Source organism: Palaemon carinicauda, chromosome 32 (assembly GCF_036898095.1).
Source record: "Palaemon carinicauda isolate YSFRI2023 chromosome 32, ASM3689809v2, whole genome shotgun sequence".
Classification (NCBI taxonomy): Eukaryota; Metazoa; Arthropoda; class Malacostraca; order Decapoda; family Palaemonidae; genus Palaemon; species Palaemon carinicauda.
In genome coordinates, this window is record NC_090756.1 from 80,725,348 (window position 1) to 80,747,847 (window position 22,500).

Below are 22,500 nucleotides of genomic sequence, written 5' to 3' on the forward strand. Positions count from 1 at the left end.
GTCACATGTATGATGACAGATGAGAATGTGTAAAGAATAGCCCAGACTATTTGGGGCATGTGAAGACAAAGGGAAAATGAACTGTAACCAGAGAGAAGGATCCAATGTAGTACTGTCTGGCCAGTCAAAGGACCCCATAATTCTCTAGCGGTAGTATCTCAAAACATCATTAATTATAATTCTCAAAAAAAATTTACTATAAAAACATCGTGTAATAGCACTCCAAAAAAATTTTGATTATCAAAACATCATCAGTTATGGCACTCAGTCTAACTAATATAATACATAAAATGTTTTGAAACTCTTTCATCCTTTCAAGTGCTGACAGAATAACAAAATCATTACACTATGAATAATCATAACTTCAAACTTGCAACAAATCTTCTTAAGTTGAACAGTGTGTCTCTTCATAGCTTATATATAAAAGACCTATCCTATTTTTTATAGTTGATATATGAAATATCAATTCTAATGTTATTACTGTTCTTAAAATGTTTTATTTTGATTGTTCAGTAATTCTCTTGTAGTTTATTTATTTTGTATCCTCACTGGGCTATTTTTCTCTATTGGAACTCTTGGGCTTAAAGCCTCCTACTTTTCCACCTAGAGTTGTAGCTTACCTAGTAGTAGTAGTAGTAGTAGTAGTAGTAGTAGTAGTAGTAGTAATAAAAAAAGTAAAATAGTAAAATAATAAAATAATAAAAATAAAAATCATCATAATCATCATAACAACAACAACAACAATAACAACAACAACAATAATAAAAATAAAGATAACATGAAGTTGAGAAGCTAATGCTGGGATATTTCCCTGAAAGAATAGACTTCAGATTCCTTCCCTATAGATCAACACTACTACCAAGTGTCACATTAGGAGTCACATCGTAAACGATAAAATAAGGAGTCTGAGACATACCAAGTGAGGTGACGTACTGCATACGTAAGAATGAACTTACCTTCTTATGTGGTTTCCCCTTTTCATGAGTAATGAAGGGGTCAAAGCTAGAGAGATCTTTACCACAAGTCTGAAATGAAAAGTTTATTAAAACCTTCAATTCAGATATTGATTTCCCATAATTGCAATGAGAATGCTAATGGAATGGGGACAATAGTCCAAATTTTATCATTACAATATCTAAGAGTTAATATTCATTTTGCTACCTCATTGCAAAAGGGTCGTAACTCCAAATTCCTGATTTTTCAGGAGATGCATTTGAAAGTTGCTAAGTCCTATGAATTTGATCAAGTGTCACAATCTTCTTAGTGCCATCTCTCGGCCGCTAATTCACCTAGATTTAAGACTCTTTTACCAAAAGATGCAGAATCAATTCGGCAATCTTGTACACCATATAACTCAAAACTAGCAAATTTGGAGTTACGACCCTCTTGCAATGAGGTAGCGATTTATATATTTAGCCAAATATATCGGCCAATAACATCGCTAAGGATAGGATAGGATTATAAAATTTAGGCCTCAAGCCAAGTATGGGGCATCAAAGGTCATTCAGTCCTATACAATACAAATTAATCAACTGTACCTGTACACTATCTGTACACTCACACCATTTGGTATAATTTTAACCTATAAAACCAATCGCACCACTTTCATACACTAACATTTGAATGCAGAAAATAAGGGATTAAAAAGTTTAAATACATTAATTAATAAAATTAATCAAAGCTTGTGATAAAACCCAATACAGTATAAATTTTTTCAAGTTAAGGGTATTACAATTTTCCCCCAATTTATTGTATATCTTAAATGTTTGTCCTCGAATGAATGAGTCCTCTTCTGAAGATTAAAAAAAGAACAATCGATTATATGTTTAATATCAATTACCACTTGCCAAGATACCTCTGGTAAAACAAGAATAAGAAAAAACAAATAGGCTGGAAGAGAAGGACAGTTTATGGTGTGCAGACGTTTTTAAGGCAAAATCAATAGCAGGGGTCGCAATTCTTAAGGAAAGTGATGCATCCTTAACTTCTCGCCTGGCCTTATGTATGCACTGAAAGAATTTTGAAACAAACGATGTTTAGAACTGATTAGCAATGTTTTACTTTCTTTGCTTTACTCTCCTGGCAATTGTATCATACACAAGAAAAGCTAACAAGCAAAATATTACGCATGTTCTTACGGTATTGAAAGAGGATGTTTTCGAAGGTGAGAAAATAAATTACAACATCGGGGAAATGAAATACAATAAAATGGAACGCAGGATTGTTCTATTTCACCTTCGGGCCATGTTCCGTACATGCGGCATCGGCTTGTATTTGTGCTCAACTATGTTTGATTTCATTTTGCATTAGCAGGATTTAAGTAAACATTAATGCAGCTGGAAAACTGTTGTGATCTTCTTGATACATGTGTGGAAACAGTCTTAATCTATGATACAAGTACGGAAAGCAGTCTTAATCTTTGATACACGTATGGAGAACTGTCTTAATCTTCTTAATACACATGAAAATTTCAGATAAATGGTGGGTGTATCAACTGCATCTAGTGTCTAGCTTTGTTACTAGAAGCCTCATGTAATTTTGAACTTTATAGCAGTCTACAATTATGGTGTATTTTCTCCATTTCGTATTGACTTTTCAATACAATCTAAATTGTCACGCAATTGGCAATTAAGTAGAAGCTATGAAACATACATACCACGCATCGGACTATCAAGCGGCAGGTATTCTGGTGTTCTTGGTAATCAATCTCATACTTATTCCCAGGAATAATGTTATATACTACATCTGAAAAAAGGAAAGAAATATGTTATTTTCATTAGTAAAATAAATTTTTGAATATACTTACCCGATGATCATGTAGCTGTCAACTCCGTTGCCCGACAGAAATCTACGGTCGGGATACGCCAGCGATCGCTATACAGGTGGGGGTGTACACAACAGCGCCATCTGTGAGTAGGTACTCAAGTACTTCTTGTCAACAAGAACTCAATTTTCTCCTCGGTCCACTGGTTCTCTATGGGGAGGAAGGGAGGGTCCTTAAATTCATGATCATCGGGTAAGTATATTCAAAAATTTATTTTACTAATGAAAATATCATTTTTCAATATTAATCTTACCCGATGATCATGTAGCTGATTCACACCTAGGGTGGTGGGTGGAGACCAGCATACATGTTAACAAAGAAGCTAAGTATCCCGTATTTCATTTTAGCAGTTATTCAAAATAACAAACAAAATAAATAAGTACCTGGTAAGGAAGTCGACTTGAACCATTACTCTGCCTTTTTTAAGTACGTCTTCCTTACTGAGCCTAGCGGTCCTCTTAGGATGCTGAACGACTCCTAGGTGCTGAAGTATAAAGGGCTGCAACCCATACTAAAGGATCTCATCACAACCTCTAACCTAGGCGCTTCTCAAGAAAGAATTTGACCACCCGCCAAATCAACCAGGATGCGGAAGGCTTCTTAGCCTTCCGTACAACCCAATAAAACAACAATAAAAAGTATTCAAGAGAAAGATTAAAAAGGTTATGGGATTATGGGAATGTAGTGGCTGAGCCCTCACCTACTACTGCACTCGCTGCTACGAATGGTCCCAGGGTGTAGCAGTTCTCGTAAAGAGACTGGACATCTTTGAGATAGAATGATGCGAACACTGACTTGCTTCTCCAATAGGTTGCATCCATAACACTCTGCAGAGAACGGTTCTGTTTGAAGGCCACTGAAGTAGCGACAGCTCTAACTTCATGTGTCCTTACCTTCAGCAAAGCAAGGTCTTCTTCCTTCAGATGAGAATGTGCCTCTCTAATCAGAAGCCTGATGTAGTAAGAAACTGCGTTCTTAGACATCGGTAGAGAAGGCTTCTTGATAGCACACCATAAAGCTTCTGATTGTCCTCGTAATGGCTTTGACCGTCTTAAATAGTACTTAAGAGCTCTTACTGGGCAAAGTACTCTCTCTAGTTCGCTCCCCACCAAGTTGGACAGGCTTGGGATCTCGAACGACTTAGGCCAAGGACGGGAAGGAAGCTCGTTTTTAGCCAGAAAACCGAGCTGCAAGGAACATGTAGCCGTTTCAGATGTAAAACCTATGTTCCTGCTGAAGGCGTGGATCTCACTGACTCTTTTAGCTGTTGCTAGGCAAACGAGGAAAAGATTTTTTAATGTGAGGTCCTTAAAAGAGGCTGATTGGAGCGGTTCAAATCTTGATGACATTAGGAACCTTAAAACCACGTCTAGGTTCCAGCCTGGTGTGGATAACCGACGTTCCTTTGAGGTCTCAAAAGACCTAAGGAGGTCCTGTAGATCTTTGTTGGTGGAAAGATCCAAGCCTCTGTGGCGGAAGGCCGCTGCCAACATACTCCTGTAACCCTTGATCGTAGGAGCTGATAGGGATCTTACGTTCCTTAGATGTAACAGGAAGTCAGCAATCTGGGTTACAGTGGTACTGGTTGAGGAAACTGCATTCGCCTTGCACCAGCTTCGGAAGACTTCCCATTTAGACTGATAGACTCTGAGAGTGGATGTCCTCCTTGCTCTGGCAATCGCTCTGGCTGCCTCCTTCGAAAAGCCTCTAGCTCTTGAGAGTCTTTCGATAGTCTGAAGGCAGTCAGACAAAGAGCGTGGAGGTTTGGGTGTACCTTCTTTACGTGAGGTTGACGCAGAAGGTCCACTCTTAGAGGAAGAGTCCTGGGAACGTCCACTAGCCATTGCAGTACCTCGGTGAACCATTCTCTCGCGGGCCAGAGGGGAGCAACCAACGTCAACCGTGTCCCTTCGTGCGATGCGAACTTCTGAAGTACCCTGTTGACAATCTTGAACGGCGGGAACGCATACAGGTCGAGGTGGGACCAATCCAGCAGAAAGACATCCACGTGAACTGCTGCTGGGTCTGGAATCGGAGAACAATACATCGGGAGCCTCTTGGTCATCGAGGTAGCGAATAGATCTATGGTGGGCTGCCCCCACAGGGCCCATAGTCTGCAGCAAACATTCTTGTGAAGGGTCCACTCTGTGGGGATGACCTGACCCTTCCGGCTGAGGCGATCTGCCATGACATTCATATCGCCCTGAATGAACCTCGTTACCAACGAAAGCTTTCAATCTTTTGACCAAATGAGGAGGTCCCTTGCGATCTCGAACAACTTCCTCGAATGAGTCCTCCTTGCTTGGAGATGTAAGCCAAGGCTGTGGTGTTGTCGGAGTTCACCTCCACCACCTTGTTTAGCTGGAGGGACTTGAAGTTTATCAAGGCCAGATGAACTGCCAACAACTCCTTGCAATTGATGTGAAGTGTCCTTTGCTCCTGATTCCATGTGCCCGAGCATTCCTGTCCGTCCAGAGTCGCACCCCAGCCCGTGTCCGATGCGTCCGAGAAGAGACGGTGGTCGGGGGTCTGAACAGCCAATGGTAGACCTTCCTTGAGAAGAATGCTGTTCTTCCACCACGTTAGAGTAGACCTCATCTCTTCGGAAACAGGCACTGAGACCGCCTCTAGCGTCATGTCCTTTCTCCAGTGAGCAGCTAGATGATACTGAAGGGGGCGGAGGTGGAGTCTCCCTAACTCGATGAACTGGGCCAGCGATGAAAGAGTCCCTGTTAGACTCATCCACTGCCTGACTGAACATCGGTTCCTTCTCAGCATGCTCTGGATGCACTCTAGGGCTTGATTGATCCTTGGGGCCGACGGAAAAGCCCGAAAAGCTCGACTCTGAATCTCCATACCTAGATAGACAATGGTCTGGGATGGGACGAGCTGGGACTTCTCTATATTGACCAGGAGGCCCAATTCCTTGGTCAGATCCATAGTCCATCTGAGATTCTCCAGACAGCGACGACTTGTTGGAGCTCTTAAAAGCCAGTCGTCCAAATAGAGGGAGGCTCTGATGTCTGCCAAGTGAAGGAATTTCGCAATATTCCTCATCAGTCTGGTAAACACAAGAGGTGCCGTGCTTAGGCCAAAGCACAAGGCTTGGAACTGGTACACAACCTTTCCAAAGACGAACCTTAGGAAAGGTTGGGAGTCTGGATGAATGGGGACGTGAAAGTACGCGTCTTTCAGGTCTAACGAGACCATCCAGTCCTCCTGCCTGACCGCTGCTAGGACCGACTTCGTCGTCTCCATCGTGAACGTCTGCTTGGTGACAAAAGCATTGAGAGCACTGACGTCCAGCACCGGTCTCCAACCTCCTGTCTTCTTCTCTACCAGGAAGAGACGGTTGTAGAAGCCCGGGGATTGATGATCCCGGACTATGACTACCGCTTCCTTTTGTAGCAAGAGCGACACCTCTTGTTGCAACGCTAGCCTCTTGTCCTTCTCCTTGTAGTTGGGAGAGAGGTTGATGGGAGATGTAGCTAGAGGGGGACTGCGGCAGAACGGAATTCTGTATCCCTCCCTTAGCTACTTCACAGACTGAGCGTCTGCACCTCTGCTCTCCCAAGCTTGCCAGAAGGTCTTGAGTCTGGCTCCCACTGCTGTCTGGAGAGGAAGGCAGTCAGAACTTGCCTTTTGCGGACTTGGAACCCTTCTTGGACTTGCCACGGTGACTGTCGGCACGGGTACCTCCTCTGCTGGAGGTTCTGCCACGAAAGGGCGGGATGAACCTAGTTGCAGGTGTGTCTACTGCTGCAGGGCGGAAGGGTCTAGGCACGGAAGGTAAGGTTTTAGCCTTACGTGCGGAAGATGCCATAAGATCATGGGTATCCTTCTGGATAAGCGAGGCAGCCATCCCCTTGATCAGCTCCTCCGGAAACAGACACTTGGAGAGAGGAGCAAACAACAACTCTGACTTTTGGCAAGGAGTGATACCAGCCGATAAGAAGGAGCAAAGATGTTCTCTCTTCTTAAGCACTCCCGACACGTACGAAGCCGCAAGTTCACCAGACCCATCCCGAACGGCTTTGTCCATGCTAGACATGATCAGCATGGCAGAGTCCTTATCCGAAGGGGAAGTCTTCCTGCTTAAGGCTCCCAAACACCAATCGAGGAAGTTGAAGATCTCGAAGGCACGAAAGACTCCCTTCAACAGATGATCCATATCAGAAAAGGACCAGCAGATCTTCGATCGTCTCATAGCCAACCTGCGGGGAGAGTCAACCAGACTTGAGGTCGCCCTGGGCAGAGGCAGGAACTCCCAAGCCGGGTTCCTCTCCCGTGGCATACCAGACGCTCGACTTGGAAGCAAGCTTGGTAGGCAGAAAGATGAATGCAGTCTTTCCCAGTTGCTTCTTGGAATGCAACCACTCTCCCATAACCCTCAAAGCTCTCTTAGATGATCGTGCGAGAACAAGCTTTGTGAAGGCAGGAGCAGCAGACTGCATGCCCAGAGCAAACTCGGAGGGAGGAGAGCGAGGGGTTGCAGACACAAACTGCTCTGGATACAAGTCCCTGAACAAGGCAAGGACTTTACGAAAGTCTAAGGAGGGAGGCGTAGACTTGGGCTCTTCAAAGTCAGAGTGCAGTTCATCCAAATGTGCAGCTTCGTCATCTGATACTCCATCATCCGAAAGCTGAGTAGGAAGTGGCAAAGGCAGAGCAGAAAGCTGAACGGCTGAATCCGGCAGTACGGGTGCATGCGTAGCTGCTGCGGATCCAACATCATGCCGCTGCTGGTCAGTCTGCGAGCTGGTAACAACAAAAGCAGAGTGCTGGTGCGTGGGAGGGGTTGCGGTGGGTTGCGGAGCATGCTGTATGGTATGCGGAGCATGCTGTATGGTATGCGGAGCATGCTGTATGGTATGCGGAGCATGCCGCATGGGTTGCGGAGTATGCCGCATAGAGTCAGAACCCGGCAGCTCTACAGCACCTTCCCACTGCTGATGCGGTAGCTCACGCATGTCAACGGATGGTGCGACAAGAACATGCGTCTGGCAGAGTGGACTGCGCATCGGTGGTGGAGCTCTCACAGGTGGAGTGTGGGAGCAGGCAGCCGCAGTATCTGCTGAGCACACAACCTCGGCGGGTTGTAGGTTAACAGGTGCAGTGTTAACCTTCTCAGCATGATACTCCTGCATGAATGCCGCAAGCTGAGACTGCATAGTCTGCAGCATGGACCACTTAGGGTCTACCGTGGTTGGAGCAGCAACAGACGGAGCAGTAGCCTGTTGTGGAACCACTCTACCTGTCTTGGGAGGTGTGCAGTCATCGGATGACTGCGGCGAGTCCGAACTGACCCAGTGGCTACACCTGGGCCGTTGGACTCGCTCGGAAGGGACCTTACGTTTGAGCGGTCGTGAAACCTTGGTCCATCGTTTCCTCCTGGAAACTTCTTCCACAGACGAGGAATGTAAGGGCTCATTCGTCTGTTTGTGGATGGGACGATCTTTGACAGATACGTCCGCAACCACTGAGGATACATCCGTGCGCTGATCAAGGCCTGCCGAACCCTTTGGTCCTTCGACATTGCTTCTCCCCTGGGCTTGGGAGCTTGCAAGAGGTCCCGGACTGGGAGGACGACTGGCACGCACAGATGTACCCTCATGCGCAACACTGACACTGACACTTTTCACATCACTAGCACTGATAACGCTTCCCACTGCACTTTTCGCTTTCAGCTCTTTGACATCTGCCAAAAGCTGATTACGGTCATTAGCCAATGACTCCACTCTGTCACCGAGAGCCTGAATGGCACGCATCATATCCGCCATGGATGGCTGAGCACTAGTAGCAGGTTCGGGAGTCACCACTACAGGGGAAGGAAAAGGTTGAGGGGCATGGGGAGAGGAAAAATCCACAGAGCGAGAAGAACTCCTCCTGATTCTCTCCTTCTCTAACCTACGTGCATTTTTAAGGAATTCGTTAAAATCGAATTCCGAAAGCCCAGCGCATTCCCCACATCGATCTTCCAATTGACAGGATTTACCCCTACAATTGGAACAAACGGTGTGAGGATCTATAGAGGCCTTCGGAAGACGCCTAGCACAAGCCCTAACGCTACACTGCCTGTACTTAGGGACTTGAGACTGGTCAGACATCTTGAATTTTAGAAGTAGTCAAGGGGGAATTCCAAAATCTAGCAAAGTTCGTTAACAATTAATCCAAATTAATTCCAAAAGCTTGCTAAGCTAATGATAAAGCTTCCTGAATAGCGAAGGCTAAACTCTAGAGTGAATACATCACCAAATCGTGAACAACAACTCCAGAATCAACAGCGTATCCAAGTAGGTCTTGCCGGCGGCACGACAGAGGAAAAATTGAGTTCTTGTTGACAAGAAGTACTTGAGTACCTACTCACAGATGGCGCTGTTGTGTACACCCCCACCTGTATAGCGATCGCTGGCGTATCCCGACCGTAGATTTCTGTCGGGCAACGGAGTTGACAGCTACATGATCATCGGGTAAGATTAATATTGAAAAATGAGGGTTATTTTTTCAGTACAGTATAGTAAATAGTATGACATAAAAGACAAAGTGCTTCACATGATAAATATGCAATTCTTCAGTGTAAAAAATTAAAACAATTCCTAAATCTAACAAATTTTTAAAGTAATTAATATTTTTCCTAGCGGTGCAAACATAGGTCCTTTACAATAGAGATCGTAGTCAGCAACTAGAACAGTTGTTGGAATTACTAACGAGGTAGTTAACAACAGGTAGTGAGGCCCCACCCAGTTTCCTATCTTAAGTGTCTTCAGTTTTGACCTTCTGGTTAGACTGAAAAAGAGTGGTTGAGGTGGGAAGTTTAACTTTAAATGACTCAGGTCTGTATTGTTAGGAAAAATATAAATTACTTTTAAAAATGTTATTTTCATTAGTAAAATAAATTTTTGAATATACTTACCCGATGATCATGTAGCTGTCAACTCTGTTGCCCGACAGAAATCTACGGTCGAGATACGCCAGCGATCGCTATACAGGTGGGGGTGTACACAACAGCGCCATCTGTGAGTAGGTACTCAAGTACTTCTTGTCAACAAGAACTCAATTTTCTCCTCGGTCCACTGGTTCTCTATGGGGAGGAAGGGCGGGTCCTTAAATTCATGATCATCGGGTAAGTATATTCAAAAATTTATTTTACTAATGAAAATAACATTTTTCAATATTAATCTTACCCGATGATCATGTAGCTGATTCACACCCAGGGTGGTGGGTGGAGACCAGCATACATGTTAACAAAGAAGCTAAGTATCCCGTATCTTATTTTAGCCGTTATTCAAAATAACAAACATAAAATAAATAAGTACCTGGTAAGGAAGTCGACTTGAACCATTACTCTGCCTTTTTAAGTACGTCTTCCTTACTGAGCCTCGCGATCCTCTTAGGATGCTGAGCGACTCCTAGGTGCTGAAGTATGAAGGGCTGCAACCCATACTAAAGGACCTCATCACAACCTCTAATCCAGGCGCTTCTCAAGAAAGAATTTGACCACCCGCCAAATCAACCAGGATGCGGAAGGCTTCTTAGCCTTCCGGACAACCCAGAAATATTTCAAGAGAAAGATTAAAAAGGTTCTGGAATTAGGGAATTGTAGTGGTGGAGCCCCCACCACTACTGCACTCGTTGCTACGAATGGTCCCAGAGTGTAGCAGTTCTCGTAAAGAAACTGGACATTCTTAAGATAAAAGACGCGAACACTGATTAGCTTTTCCAAAAGGTTGCGTCGAACATATTTTGCAGAGATCTATTTTATTAAAAGGTCACGGAAGTTGTGACAGCTCTAACTTCGTGTGTCCTTACCTTCAGCCAAGCTTGGTCTTCCTCATTCAGAAGGGAATGAGCTTCTCGTATTAACAGTCTGAAAATAATAGGATAAAGAATTCTCTGACATAGGCGAAGATGAATTCTTAACTGAACACCATAAAGCTTCAGACGGGCCCCGTAAAGGTTTTTAAAATAGAACTTAAGAGCTCTTACAGGACATAATACTCTTTCTAGTTCATTTCCAACCATACGATAAGTTTGGAATAACGAACGATATTGGTCAAGGCCGAGAAGGCAGCTCGTGTTTGGCTAGAAAACCAAGATGTAGAACATGTAGCCGTTTCGGATGAAAATCCGATGTTCTTGCTGAAGGCATGAATCTCACTGACTCTTTTAGCTGTGGTTAAGCATATCAGGAAAAGAGTCTTAAAGGTGAGATCTTTTCAGGGAGGCTGATTGAAGTGGTTCGAACCTGTCTAACATAAGGAATCTTAGAACCACGTCTAAATTCCAACCAGGTGTAACCAAACGACGCTCCTTCGTGGTCTCAAAAGACTTAAGGAGGTCCTGTAGATCTTTATTGTTGGAAAGATCTAAGCCTCTGTGACGGAAGACTGATGCCAACATGCTTCTGTAACCCTTGAAAGTGGGAGCTGAAAGAGATCGCTCTTTCCTCAGATATAAGAGGAAGTCAGCTATATGAGTTACAGAGGTACTGGTCGAGGATACGGATACTGACTTGCACCAGTTTAGGAAGATTTCCCACTTCGATTGGTAGACTCTAAGGGTGGATGTTCTCCTTGCTCTAACAATCGCTCTGGTTGCCTCCTTCGAAAAACCTCTAGTTCTCGAGAGTCTTTCGATACTCTGAAGGCAGTGAAACGAAGAGCGTGGAGGCCTTGGAGTACCTTCTTACGCGTGGCAGACGTAGCAGGTCCACCCTTAGGGGAAGAGTTCTGGGAACATCTACTAGCCATCGAAGTACCTCGGTAAGTTATTCTCTCGCGGGCCAGAGGGAAGCAACTAGTGTCAACTTTGTCCCATCGTGAGAGGCGAACTTCTGCAGTACCTTGTTGACAATCTAGAACGGAGGGAATGCATATAGATCTAGATGAGACTAATCTAGTAGAAAGGCATCTAAAAGAACCACTGCTGGGTCCGGGATAGGTGAGCAAAGTATTGAGAGCCTCTTGGACATCGAGGTTGCGAAGAGATCTATGGTTGGCTGGCCCCAGGTGACCCAAAGTCTCTTGCATACATCTCTGTGGAGGGTCCAATATGTTGGAATTATTGTCCCTTCCTACTGAGACAAACTGCTAAGACATTCAAGTTGCCTTGGAAGAAATTTGTTACTAGTGAAAAGTCTAGACCTGTTGAACAGGAGAGGAGGTCACTAGCGAACTCGCACCATGTCAGAGAGTAGGTCCCTCCTTGCTAGGAGATGAACATCAAAGCAGGGAGTTGTCCGTGTTGACCTCCATTACTTTGTCTTGAAGGAGAGACCTGAAGCTTTTCCAGGTCAGACGTACTGCCAGAAGCTTCTTGCAGTTAAAATGCATTGTCCTTTGACTCGAGTTCCATAATCCCGAGCATTCCCTACCGCCTAAGGTCGCACCCCAGCCTACGTCCGATGCGTCTGAGAAGAGAACGTGGTTGGGGGTCTGAACAGTCAGGGGAAGACCCTATAAAAGGTTGATAAAGTCCTTTCCTCAGGTTAGACCAGACTTATCTTCCGGAAACCGGGATCGAGACCGCTTCTAGCGTCTCGTCCTTTTCCAGTGAAGAGCTAGATGAAACCGAAGAGGACGGAGGTGAAGTCTTCCAAGTGACACCAATTGAACCACGGATGACAGTGTCCTAACCAGACTCATCCACAGCCTGACAAGGCCGTATTCCTTCTTCAGCATCTTCTGGATAGCAGGGCTGGGGATTGATCTTCTTGTTCAGCCATGTCCTCATCAGAGGGTTCCTCATCCGAAACTGATGAGGAAACGGCAACGGAGTGGGCAACGTCTGACTCGCTGAATCCGGTCGCACTGGTGGATGCGTGACGGAGCCGGACACAAGATCATGGTACTGCTGCACAGTCTGTGAACTGTCAACCATGGGGATGCGAGGAAGAACAGCGACAACCCGAAACTGTCTAGACTGTCTGGGTAGTACAGACAACCCCTTATCGGGTTGCTGAGGTTGCAGCACTGCGTCACAACAAGTCACCTCTGCTGGTTGTTGAACGTCTTCCCAGTGAAACACTGAACGTTCACAACCACCTCCGAGAGTAGCCTAACGTCAACGTGCGACTGGCAACCCACACTGGGTCGCACCGGTGGAGGAACCATCTCAACTGGCGGACGTGAGTAGGATACCTCAGCGTCAACAGGGCGTACAACCAACCGGTAGGAAGGTCGTTGGCAAGAAGGTTCTTCTCCGTAAAAAATCCTCTATCAAGGACTAAGCTTGGACTGCATGTCTTGCAACAAAGCCCAAGGTCTATGGGAGCAGGTGTGGCAACAGACGGGGTTAGCGACTGAAGCGGAACCATTTACCCTCCCTGGAAGCATGTTATGCTTAAATTAAAGTCCATAGGAGGCTAAGCAGCTTAAGGCTCCTCTCCAAATGACAGAGTCCTCAAGGGAATATCAGAAGGAGGGAGAACAGCACTTTCTCATCTACAGGAACCATATCCGAGAAAAGCTAGGTTCTCTCAGTGAGGGTTTCACTGGTGCAAAAGCAGCAGACCAGAAGGCAACGTTATGAAACTGCTTGACAGTCTGTGAACTGTCAAAAACTGAACTGTCAACCACAACAGGAGCGTGAGGACATACAGCACTGGTGTATAAGTAGCAGACCAGAAGGCAACGTCATGTAACTGTTTGACAGTCTGTGAGATGGCAACAACCAAAGTTGTGTGGGGAAGCCTCAACTCCTGACTGACTAGTTTGCTGCGGGCGAGTGGCGGTAACCACAGTGTGTTGCGGAGGCTGACACACCGTGTCAAAACACGGCAGCTTGTGGTAGCTCACGCACGGCAACGGAGTGCTCTGTGTGTGGGAGTCATCATACATCTGGCAGGGTTGACTGTGCATGGGTGGAGGAGCTCTCACAACAAGAGTGTGAGAGCAGGAAGCCATGCCGGGCGCACAACCGTGGGAGGTGTAGGCCCACGGGTGCATCGTCAACCTTCTCCGCAGTCGGAGTGTGGGAGCTGGCAACAACAAAAGCAGAGTGCTGGAGCGTGGGAGGGGCTGCGGTGGGTTGCGGAGCATGCTGTATGGCATGCGGAGCATGCTGTATGGTATGCGGAGCATGCTGCATGGGTTGCGGAGAAAGCCGCATAGTGCTGGAACCCGGCAGCTCTACAGCACCTTCCCACTGCTGATGCGGAAGCTCACGCATGTCAACGGATGGAGCAGCAAGAACATGCGTCTGGCAGGGTGGACTGCGCATCAGTGGTGGAGCTCTCACAGGTGGAGTGTGGGAGCAGGCAGCCGCAGTATCTGCTGAGCGCACAACCTCGGCGGGTTGTAGGTTAACAGGTGCAGTGTTAACCTTCTCAGCAAGATACTCCTGCATGAATGCCGCAAGCTGAGACTGCATAGTCTGCAGCATAGACCACTAGGGTCTATGAAAGACAACAACAAACGGAGCTACTGTCCGTTGTGACTGAGGGTCTAAAACAGCTGGTGCGGCAACAGACGGAGTTACTGCCTGTTGCGGTACCACCTTGCCTCTCTTGGGAGGTGTGCAGTCGTCGGATGACTGGAGCGAGTCCGAACTGACCCAGTGGCTACACCTAGGCCGTTGGACTTGCGCGGAAGGGACCGACTTGCACTTAAAAGCTGCAAGATTTGGTCCATGGTTTCTGCGAGAAACCTCTTCCGCAGACGAGGAATAAATGGGCTCTCTCGTCTTTGTGTGGGTGGGGTGATCACGTCGGCAACGTGTGTAGATACACCCGAAACCACGGAGGGAAACGTCTGTTCGTATATAAAGACCTGTGGAACCCATAAGTCCTTCGACATTACTTCTCCCCTGGGCTTGGGAGCTTGTAAGAGGTATCGGACAAGGTGAACAACTGGCACGAACAAACGAACCCTCGAACGCAACACTGTAACACTTTGCGCATATCACTTTATCACTTTTGATTTTCTGTTTGCACTTATTTCACTGAACTCGAAACTTTAAGTGATTGTACCTGAAACAAGCAATCCTATCCTTCATTAAAAGGTAGTAATTGCGAAAACAGTTTTACAATGTAACAGAAAAACATAATGAAAGATAAAGAATTCAGTGGCTGGAAAAGAGACTAAACACTAGATCAAATAAACTACGTTTAAAATCTCTCACCGCATCAAGCCTGGGAACAAGAATAAAACTCTAGAAACGTTTTACCTTCTTCCCCTATAGCGACTAGGGAGAAGAGTAAAAAACGAGAACAACGTTACCCGCTTGAACGAAACGTTTATCCTCCTCTCTCTCCCTCCGTCTCTATCTCTCTCTCTCTCTCTTGACTTAGAACCTGAGAGATGAGCCCAATTATATATCGTTAAAACATATTATTTGTTAAAGGAACAAAACTGAAAGGTTTCCCAAATAAAAAGTTCCTTTATTAGAATTAAAACCATTTAAGCTAAGAAAGAATGAACGAAACGCTAGAATCGGTTTACTCTTACTGCAACGTGAAACCGTGAAATACTCTCTATCGTAACGATAGAGCGCATGTTGAACGTTCTGAACGTCAACAACTGCGGAGACTAAACTAAACGTTAGTTCATCTTTGAAAACAGTACAAGACTATCAAAGAAATTCTTTCAAAAACATTAAAATTAAAATAGCATAAATTCTTAACAGGAAATACGATATGACGGGCTCAATGTTAATTAACTTCGGTTCCAAGTAAGGACCGCCTACTATTAGGAAAGGTCGCATATAAACAAACATAAAAATTAATTTTTATAAGTTTATAATAAATGGAAAGTTAATCGAAGAGGCTTATAAATGGCGGAGAGATATAAAATAAATCTATAACTTTGTTAAGCAAAATTAACCAAAAACCTAAACACACTTCCGTCTAAGGGAAGGGTCGGTCATTAAAAGTGAAAGAGAGTCCATACTCTCTTCGTCACCATAATTAAATCTATCCAAAACGAGTTCAAGTTTTGAAATGAAGATAAAACCCCTGCATAGCGAAAGCTCAAAACTGGAATAGTGTACTTCACCAAAAAGTTGTGAAAACAAATCCAGTTAGGGACGGCGTATTAGTAGGTCTTGCCGGTGGCACGACAGAGGAAAAATTGAGTTCTTGTTGACAAGAAGTACTTGAGTACCTACTCACAGATGGCGCTGTTGTGTACACCCCCACCTGTATAGCGATCGCTGGCGTATCCCGACCGTAGATTTCTGTCGGGCAACAGAGTTGACAGCTACAAGATCATCGGGTAAGATTAATATTGAAAATTCCTTATTTGTTCCTGTGCATAAAAAAAAAACTTTCGTTCTTTAAAATATAAAGACTCGCATATTGTTAAATGCTTTTCAGATAGATTCGCAGAGCCTTCCGGGGACAAACAAGCATCTTCTCTTGATCACCACCCAAAGTTTCTTCCAACGAGAGGATAAAGAAGGTCTCAAACCTGGGCTCCTGAGCCGACTGACTGTATTTTTGTCACAAATTTGGCCACAAAGCTAAAAGAGACCTCTTTCCAATCCTTCGTGTGGATGATCATGTAAGAGTGACTGCGCAACCTCCCTGCTCACTTCAAAAAGATAGTCTAGAGATTCCAATCTCTGTATGATGACCTTTTCAAGGACTCATACGGGATATGAGTTTGAGACCTGAGAACATGGGTCATACTTCATTCTGAGGCCTGAGGTCCTGGAGTGGGCAAAACTCCTCAAAGCTATGAGGTGGTCAGGTCTATGTCTTTCAGTCAGAAGATAAGACCTTGAGCCGAGTTGCACCCTTTCACAGCTGCAATTGAGAGGAAATTCTCTCAGCAAAGTTAGACAAGAAAATCTGCACTAAAGACGCTATTAGCTGCAGAGGACTGTTGTAGGTATCCAAACGTCCCGGGGACGTACAGCCCCTCACAAAAAACCTTTCACTCGGAGATTCTAGATGTTCTCCAACCCTTTAGTGCAAGAAACATTACAAATTGGTGGTATCTCTGATAGTATGAGGAACAAAGAAGTGTTCCATGGGGGCAGCTCTCTTTGGAACATTGATCAAAAGGACTAACTGATTAGGATAACACTTGTGACGTCATTTATTAGTTGAAAATAAACTACTGAAATTTGATTTGTATCACAGGGCAAAATAAGGATGTCTTATTTAGAGACCAGCAATGAGAAAAACTTAAATCAGCATGTAATATATCAAGCTATCAACTAGTTAGTTGCCATAAACTGCCAGATAGTGTGGGGGTTTCCAGAGGGGGAGGAATTTTGCAGGGGGAGAGAGAAGGGGAAATTATTTTGGGGTAGACGCCGACACAAATTCGAGCAAAAACAATACGTGCATCAGGGGAGTTTAGAAAAAAATCATAATTTTTGCGATAGCACAGTATCATAGCACAGTAATAAATTTTTTATGGAAATACATTGTGAAAAGTATTTAATATTTCTTTCTTGTGTCTACTCTTGTACATACTGTACTCAATATTAAATCACAGCTGTACAGGTGCTCACTGGATTCGTACCTCTGCGCATGAAAAGGATCAGTGGATCTTTTTATTGACTAAGTGTGTAAAAAAATAAAGCTGTTTGTCAACTAGTGCTCTAAACAGACGCAAGATAGAATGGGTCTCTATTTTTATGTGACATTCCTTTAATCAAAGATCAGTAAGGAAAGTTTAAACAAAACTGCAATTTCTTACCCATTGCTTCCTGGAGCATTTCACGGTTATCCTCTCCAGCATCAAGAGACCAGAAGTCTTTGTCTCGTGCATCAATTTCAAACAGACGCTCGGCTTCTTCCTGTAATGAAGGGAGAGAGAGGTTAAAGTAGGACAGAGTAAATTTGAAATGACTTATGTAGAAAATAGTATATAACATTAAGAAGGCTCTTTAAAATGAATATTTATACTGGCCTCATTCAAGGCAGTTGTGTTACAGTAGTTTCTAATTACATAACCAATTTTCAATTATCCTTTTCAATTATCCTTTATGATTGAACAAGAAGTGTAACTTGATGGTCGGATCTATTTTTAATGAATAATACATTAATTTTACTCTACTATAAGGAAGGGAAAAGGCAAAAATTTATACTGTAAATTCCTTAGACTAAAAATTCTATGGGAACATACTCTCCGACTACACACAGAGGAAAGGAAATGTCTGAGACTTGGTGGATGATCTCAAAGAAAATTATACGATACACGAAAATACATCATGAAGGTATCTCGGTATTTGTCAATAAATTCATTAAAGAAAAATACAAACTTTTCATTGCATTACATCTCTTATCAAATTGGGGTTTCAAGTAGTTAAGAGCAATAACTTTATGACCCCAAACAAAAAGTGAAGTGACAAACCCCTAATTACAAATCAGAGCAAACAATGCAATAATAAATGACCGAGTTGTTTACATCAGATTGGCCTTGATTTTAGTGCTGCCTTTGACCGTGGTAATCATGAAGCCCTTGTTTTCAAACTCAAACAGTTGGGAGTGGGTGGGTCGTTTCTTAGCATTATTATTGATTTTTTAAGTAATAGATCTCAAAGAGTTGTTGATGGGCACCATAGTGAGTATAGGAATGTGATATCCAGTGTTCAACAAGGCAGTGTTCTTGGCCCATTACTTTTCATACTATATACACATGACATGTGGTTTGGCCTAGAAAACAAGCTTGTTGCATATGCAGATGATGCTACTCTCTCTGCATCAATTCCATCCCCTGAATGTAGATCTGGATTTGGTGAATCCCTTACTAGAGATTTGACTAACATTAGCGCATGGTGCAAATTATGGGGTATGAAGTTGAATCCTAACAAAACTCAAAGTATGATTGTAAGTAGGTCAAGGACGGTGGCTCCTCAACATCCGGATCTCAGTATTGATAATGTTTCTTTAAATTTGTATGACTTGAAAATTTTAGTTGTAATTCTCGACAGCAAATTTACTTTTGAGAAACACATTAGGTCTGTGTCTTCTTCAATTGCACAAAAATTGGCTTATTGAGATTTTTGGTGATCAATCTATTCTGAAGAAGTGTTTTAATTCTTTCATTCTACCTTGTTTTGAGTATTGTTCTCCTGTCTGGTCTTCAGCTGCTGATTCTCATCTTAATTTGTTGGACAGAAACTTACGGTCTATTAAATTTCTTATTCCTGATCTAGATATTAATCTTTGGTATTGTCATTCAATTAGTTCATTATGCATGTTGCATAAGATTTTTCATAACTCTGACCATCCTTTACATTCAGATCTCCCTGGACAATTCAATCCTGTTCATAATACTAGGCAGGCAGTTAATTCTAATAGCCAGGTCTTCTCCATCATGAGGCTCAATACTACAGAAGAGCATCAAATCCGGGGAAGGAGAGAGAAGGTTTATTCCCTTGAGTCAGTTCATGTCTAACACCCACCAACTCAGGTCTCTCATTTGCTTGGGACCCACTGGCACTAGAATGCCTGGTGGGTCTCGGTGATGAGACCAGAGTGTCTTCAACTGCCATTGAAATGACCGTGCGGGAGGCAGCCATGTGGGACCAACTTCAAGGGAAGTTAGGTGTCCTATATGCTTTTACCATTGATGTGCTGGCAACTCATCTCTCGCGAGGGTGTCATGGGCTACCTCCTTTAGTATCTTTGCTCTGTCCACAAACAGGAAGAAATTCCCTAGTGTACTCTTGATCCTCATTCCTAGATATACCATATCTTGGACTGGTTGCTGTTGAGACTTCTTGCAGTTTATAAGGATCCTCAGATCCTGACAAAAGGCAAGAAGATCTTCTCAGTGGAGGAGAAGGTTCTCCCTTGCGTCTACAACAATCAGGTAATCGCCCATATAAAAAAGGAGACGAATGCTATTCTTGTGCTCCCAGTTGGACACTAGAGTAAAGACTTTCGTGAACACACGAAATTCTGTAGACAGGCCAAAGCACAGCACCTTGAACAAGTATATTTGTTCTCTTATCATAAAGCGCAGGTACTTCCTTGATGGATGGATTGGGATCTGGAAGTACGCGTCTTTCAGGTCCAACGAGATCATGAAGTTGTTTGGACTGCATTTGTGCCATCTTCATCTTGAAGGGAGTCCGTAAGACAAACTCCTTCCGGGCTGAGAGGACTATACAGTAATGGGTTTCCAGCCTTCAGACGCCTTTTCTACTAGAAATAAGTAACTGTAAAAGCCTGGGGACCCTCCCAGGACCTCCTGGAGAGCGCCTTACTTTACCATGGTCCTGACTTCGGCCCTCCTGGTCCTTTGCTGATCCCTTCACATAGAACCTCGTCGTTGACAGATTTTGAGTCGCTGGAGGGGGGAGAGTCAATGAAAAGGACAACGTACACCTTTCTTAATACGGAAATCGACAAGGGGTCAGAATTGGAGTCCATCAACCTCTACATATGCTCATCAGGCATCCCCCTGCTGGTGGATTGCCCTTCCTAGCATGGGTGTCCTTGATGGGATTTCTTGCCTTTCCCTTTTCGTTCTCTGGGACCAAAGGGAGGCCTCGAGTCTTGTCATTTCGCCTGCTTCTTGGGAGTGCTCTTCTGGCTGCCTTGAGGTGCTGGGGAAGGTTGTTTCTGCTTTGAAGGTGCCGGCAGGTAGGGGCGAGAGGAGAAAACTCGAAGGATAGTGTCCTGGATGACCCTTCTCCATCGGTCTGCTAAACCCTCAATGTCCTCCCCATGAAACAGGGTGGGTCCCTCCATTGGGGCGTTACGCAGCTTCATTGCCTCTCTCCAGCATCTGTTTCTGAAATCTTGAGACAAATGCATCTCATCGCCTCAAGACCCAGTTAACCTATTGGTTAATCATGTTTTCTGTCAAAAATGAGAGTTCTCGCACCCGAGAGGAAAAGCGAACGTCTCCCTCCTCGTTCTTGACAAGTTAGCCGACCATGCCCTACTAATAGTCCCGCCATGAAGTGGATTGCGAGGCACAGTTTGTAGCCCATTCAATACTGGCCGCATCCGCCACAGAGAACTGTATTAGGCATAAGCTCTCTTTTTTGCTGCCTTTGACAACTCTTCCCCATGGTGGAGCTACCTTGGGTCTGATGGATCTTGGCATGCCTGAAAACTGGTCCAAGACCGTACCCTTTCCCTCGGTTGGAATATCATCAGGCTCTTTTAGGTTGTTCACCTTCCTGATGCACGCCAGAACTTTCAATAAGATTCACCGACATCTTTTTCTTCCGAATGAGTGATCTTCGAACTGCCGGATACTAGGAGCACTCCATCAGAATGTTCCGAGCCGTCCACTAAGGGTTCTTCCTCTCCCGAGCTAACATCCATAGTAGCCCAGGAAGGGTGAGGGTCATCAACAGAGTTTCTCTTAGAAGTCGAATGGGCTCGTGGGGAAAGTCTTGTCGTAGCCGCCAAGACGGAAGACTGTTTCCCTTGAGTCTGACATTCGTCCATAGAACGCCAGTTCTTGGGCAAATTCCTCCCATCTTTCCTCTCCCTTGGGTGAATTTCAAATTCATCCGAGAGAGGATTAGTCTCCTCAGGTTGATTCAGATGGTTTTGAACCCTCGGAAACTACCCGGTGAGGTATCCTTCGCTTGCGCTGAAGGATCTTCCCAGCCCTCTAGCTAGGCTAGATCACCTAGGGTCCGATAGGCCCCCGGGATGACAGGAACCTTCGCCGTCGTCGCTCGCGGATCGGTGCTTGGGATTCCCTTCGCTTGCTTAAGTCACGAAACAAGAGACCGTCTTTAGCAAACAAGTTCTCTGATGGTTTTTTTTCCCTTTCCCGCTGTCCTAACAACCGCTCAGGTCGTGAAGGTTATCCGATAGGAGTTGGGTGGGGAAAAACCCTCAACCCTCTCAAGGTGAGCTACTGCAAGGTAGGGGAAAGCAGCGTGGGATGACTCTCTAATGTACTTGGGAGCCTCGTTTTTTAAAAGGATTTCGCGTTTTTTAGCTTTCGGTAGATAAGTCTCCTAACCTCCACGCTGGGAGGTAAGGCACGCAACGAAGCGTGAGGCTATCTCTGCATTTGGCAGAGAAAAACTACCCTCACAGAGCATCTAGGAGAAATGTTCTCCTGCTCACCTCATATCCCAAAGGAGATACACGTGACAAATTCCTCGCCCCGAGGGGTGAGGTAGGACAGGGAGCCGAGTGCTTGCACAACTGCAGCGGGACAGGTGTAAACTCCGGGGAGTTACCTGTCGAACCAATCTCGTGCGAGATTGGTTTTGCCTAACGTTAAGAGCTTCGCTGTGCACTGCAGGCACGATGGCGAGGTTGGGGGGGGGGGGGGGGCAGATGGTAACCTCATCGCATCCTTGTCATCCGGCTCAAAAAAACTGGGCTACGATGGACTGGAGCATGGCATGGACGAATCCCTTGCCTTTCCGTGAAACCCCCGTGTGGGGGGGGGGACCACTCAGCAAATCTCTCCTCCCACAAGTAAGAAGATCGATCAACACCTCTACCTTTCGATGGGGGCATCGCTTCGTGGACGAAGGAGCTGCCACTCAGAAGGGAGTGCTGGATTGTCCTTCGCCAGAAGCTCGGACTGAACAATACTTGGAGGCGAACCTCTTCCCTTCAGGCAAACCCAGCTAGATGATCAACTCGCTGCACAACCTCCGGAATGAAGCCGAAACTCTTTCCCCAGACTGCAAGGTCTCATGACAAACCACTCTGAGGAGTGCTTATCCTCACCTGCTCCTGTTCTCCCACCGGAGCAGGGGGCTATGTCGGGAAGAGCAGGAGACGAGGT

General features: G+C 44.9%; 1 protein-coding gene across 6 annotated transcripts in view; it reads right to left on the bottom strand.

Annotated features, from left to right (window-relative positions):
• LOC137625409 (uncharacterized) overlaps positions 1-22,500 on the bottom strand; it is a 258,701-nt gene that overhangs the window by 150,901 nt on the left and 85,300 nt on the right. For all 6 annotated transcript variants that reach the window (XM_068356313.1, XM_068356308.1, XM_068356311.1 and 3 more), the window contains exons 3-5: positions 17,473-17,572; positions 2,657-2,745; positions 957-1,025 (exon numbers count right to left, since the gene is read on the bottom strand). In XM_068356313.1, the coding sequence (XP_068212414.1) occupies positions 957-1,025; positions 2,657-2,745; positions 17,473-17,572 (258 nt within the window). The remainder of the gene's footprint in view (positions 1-956; positions 1,026-2,656; positions 2,746-17,472; positions 17,573-22,500) is intronic.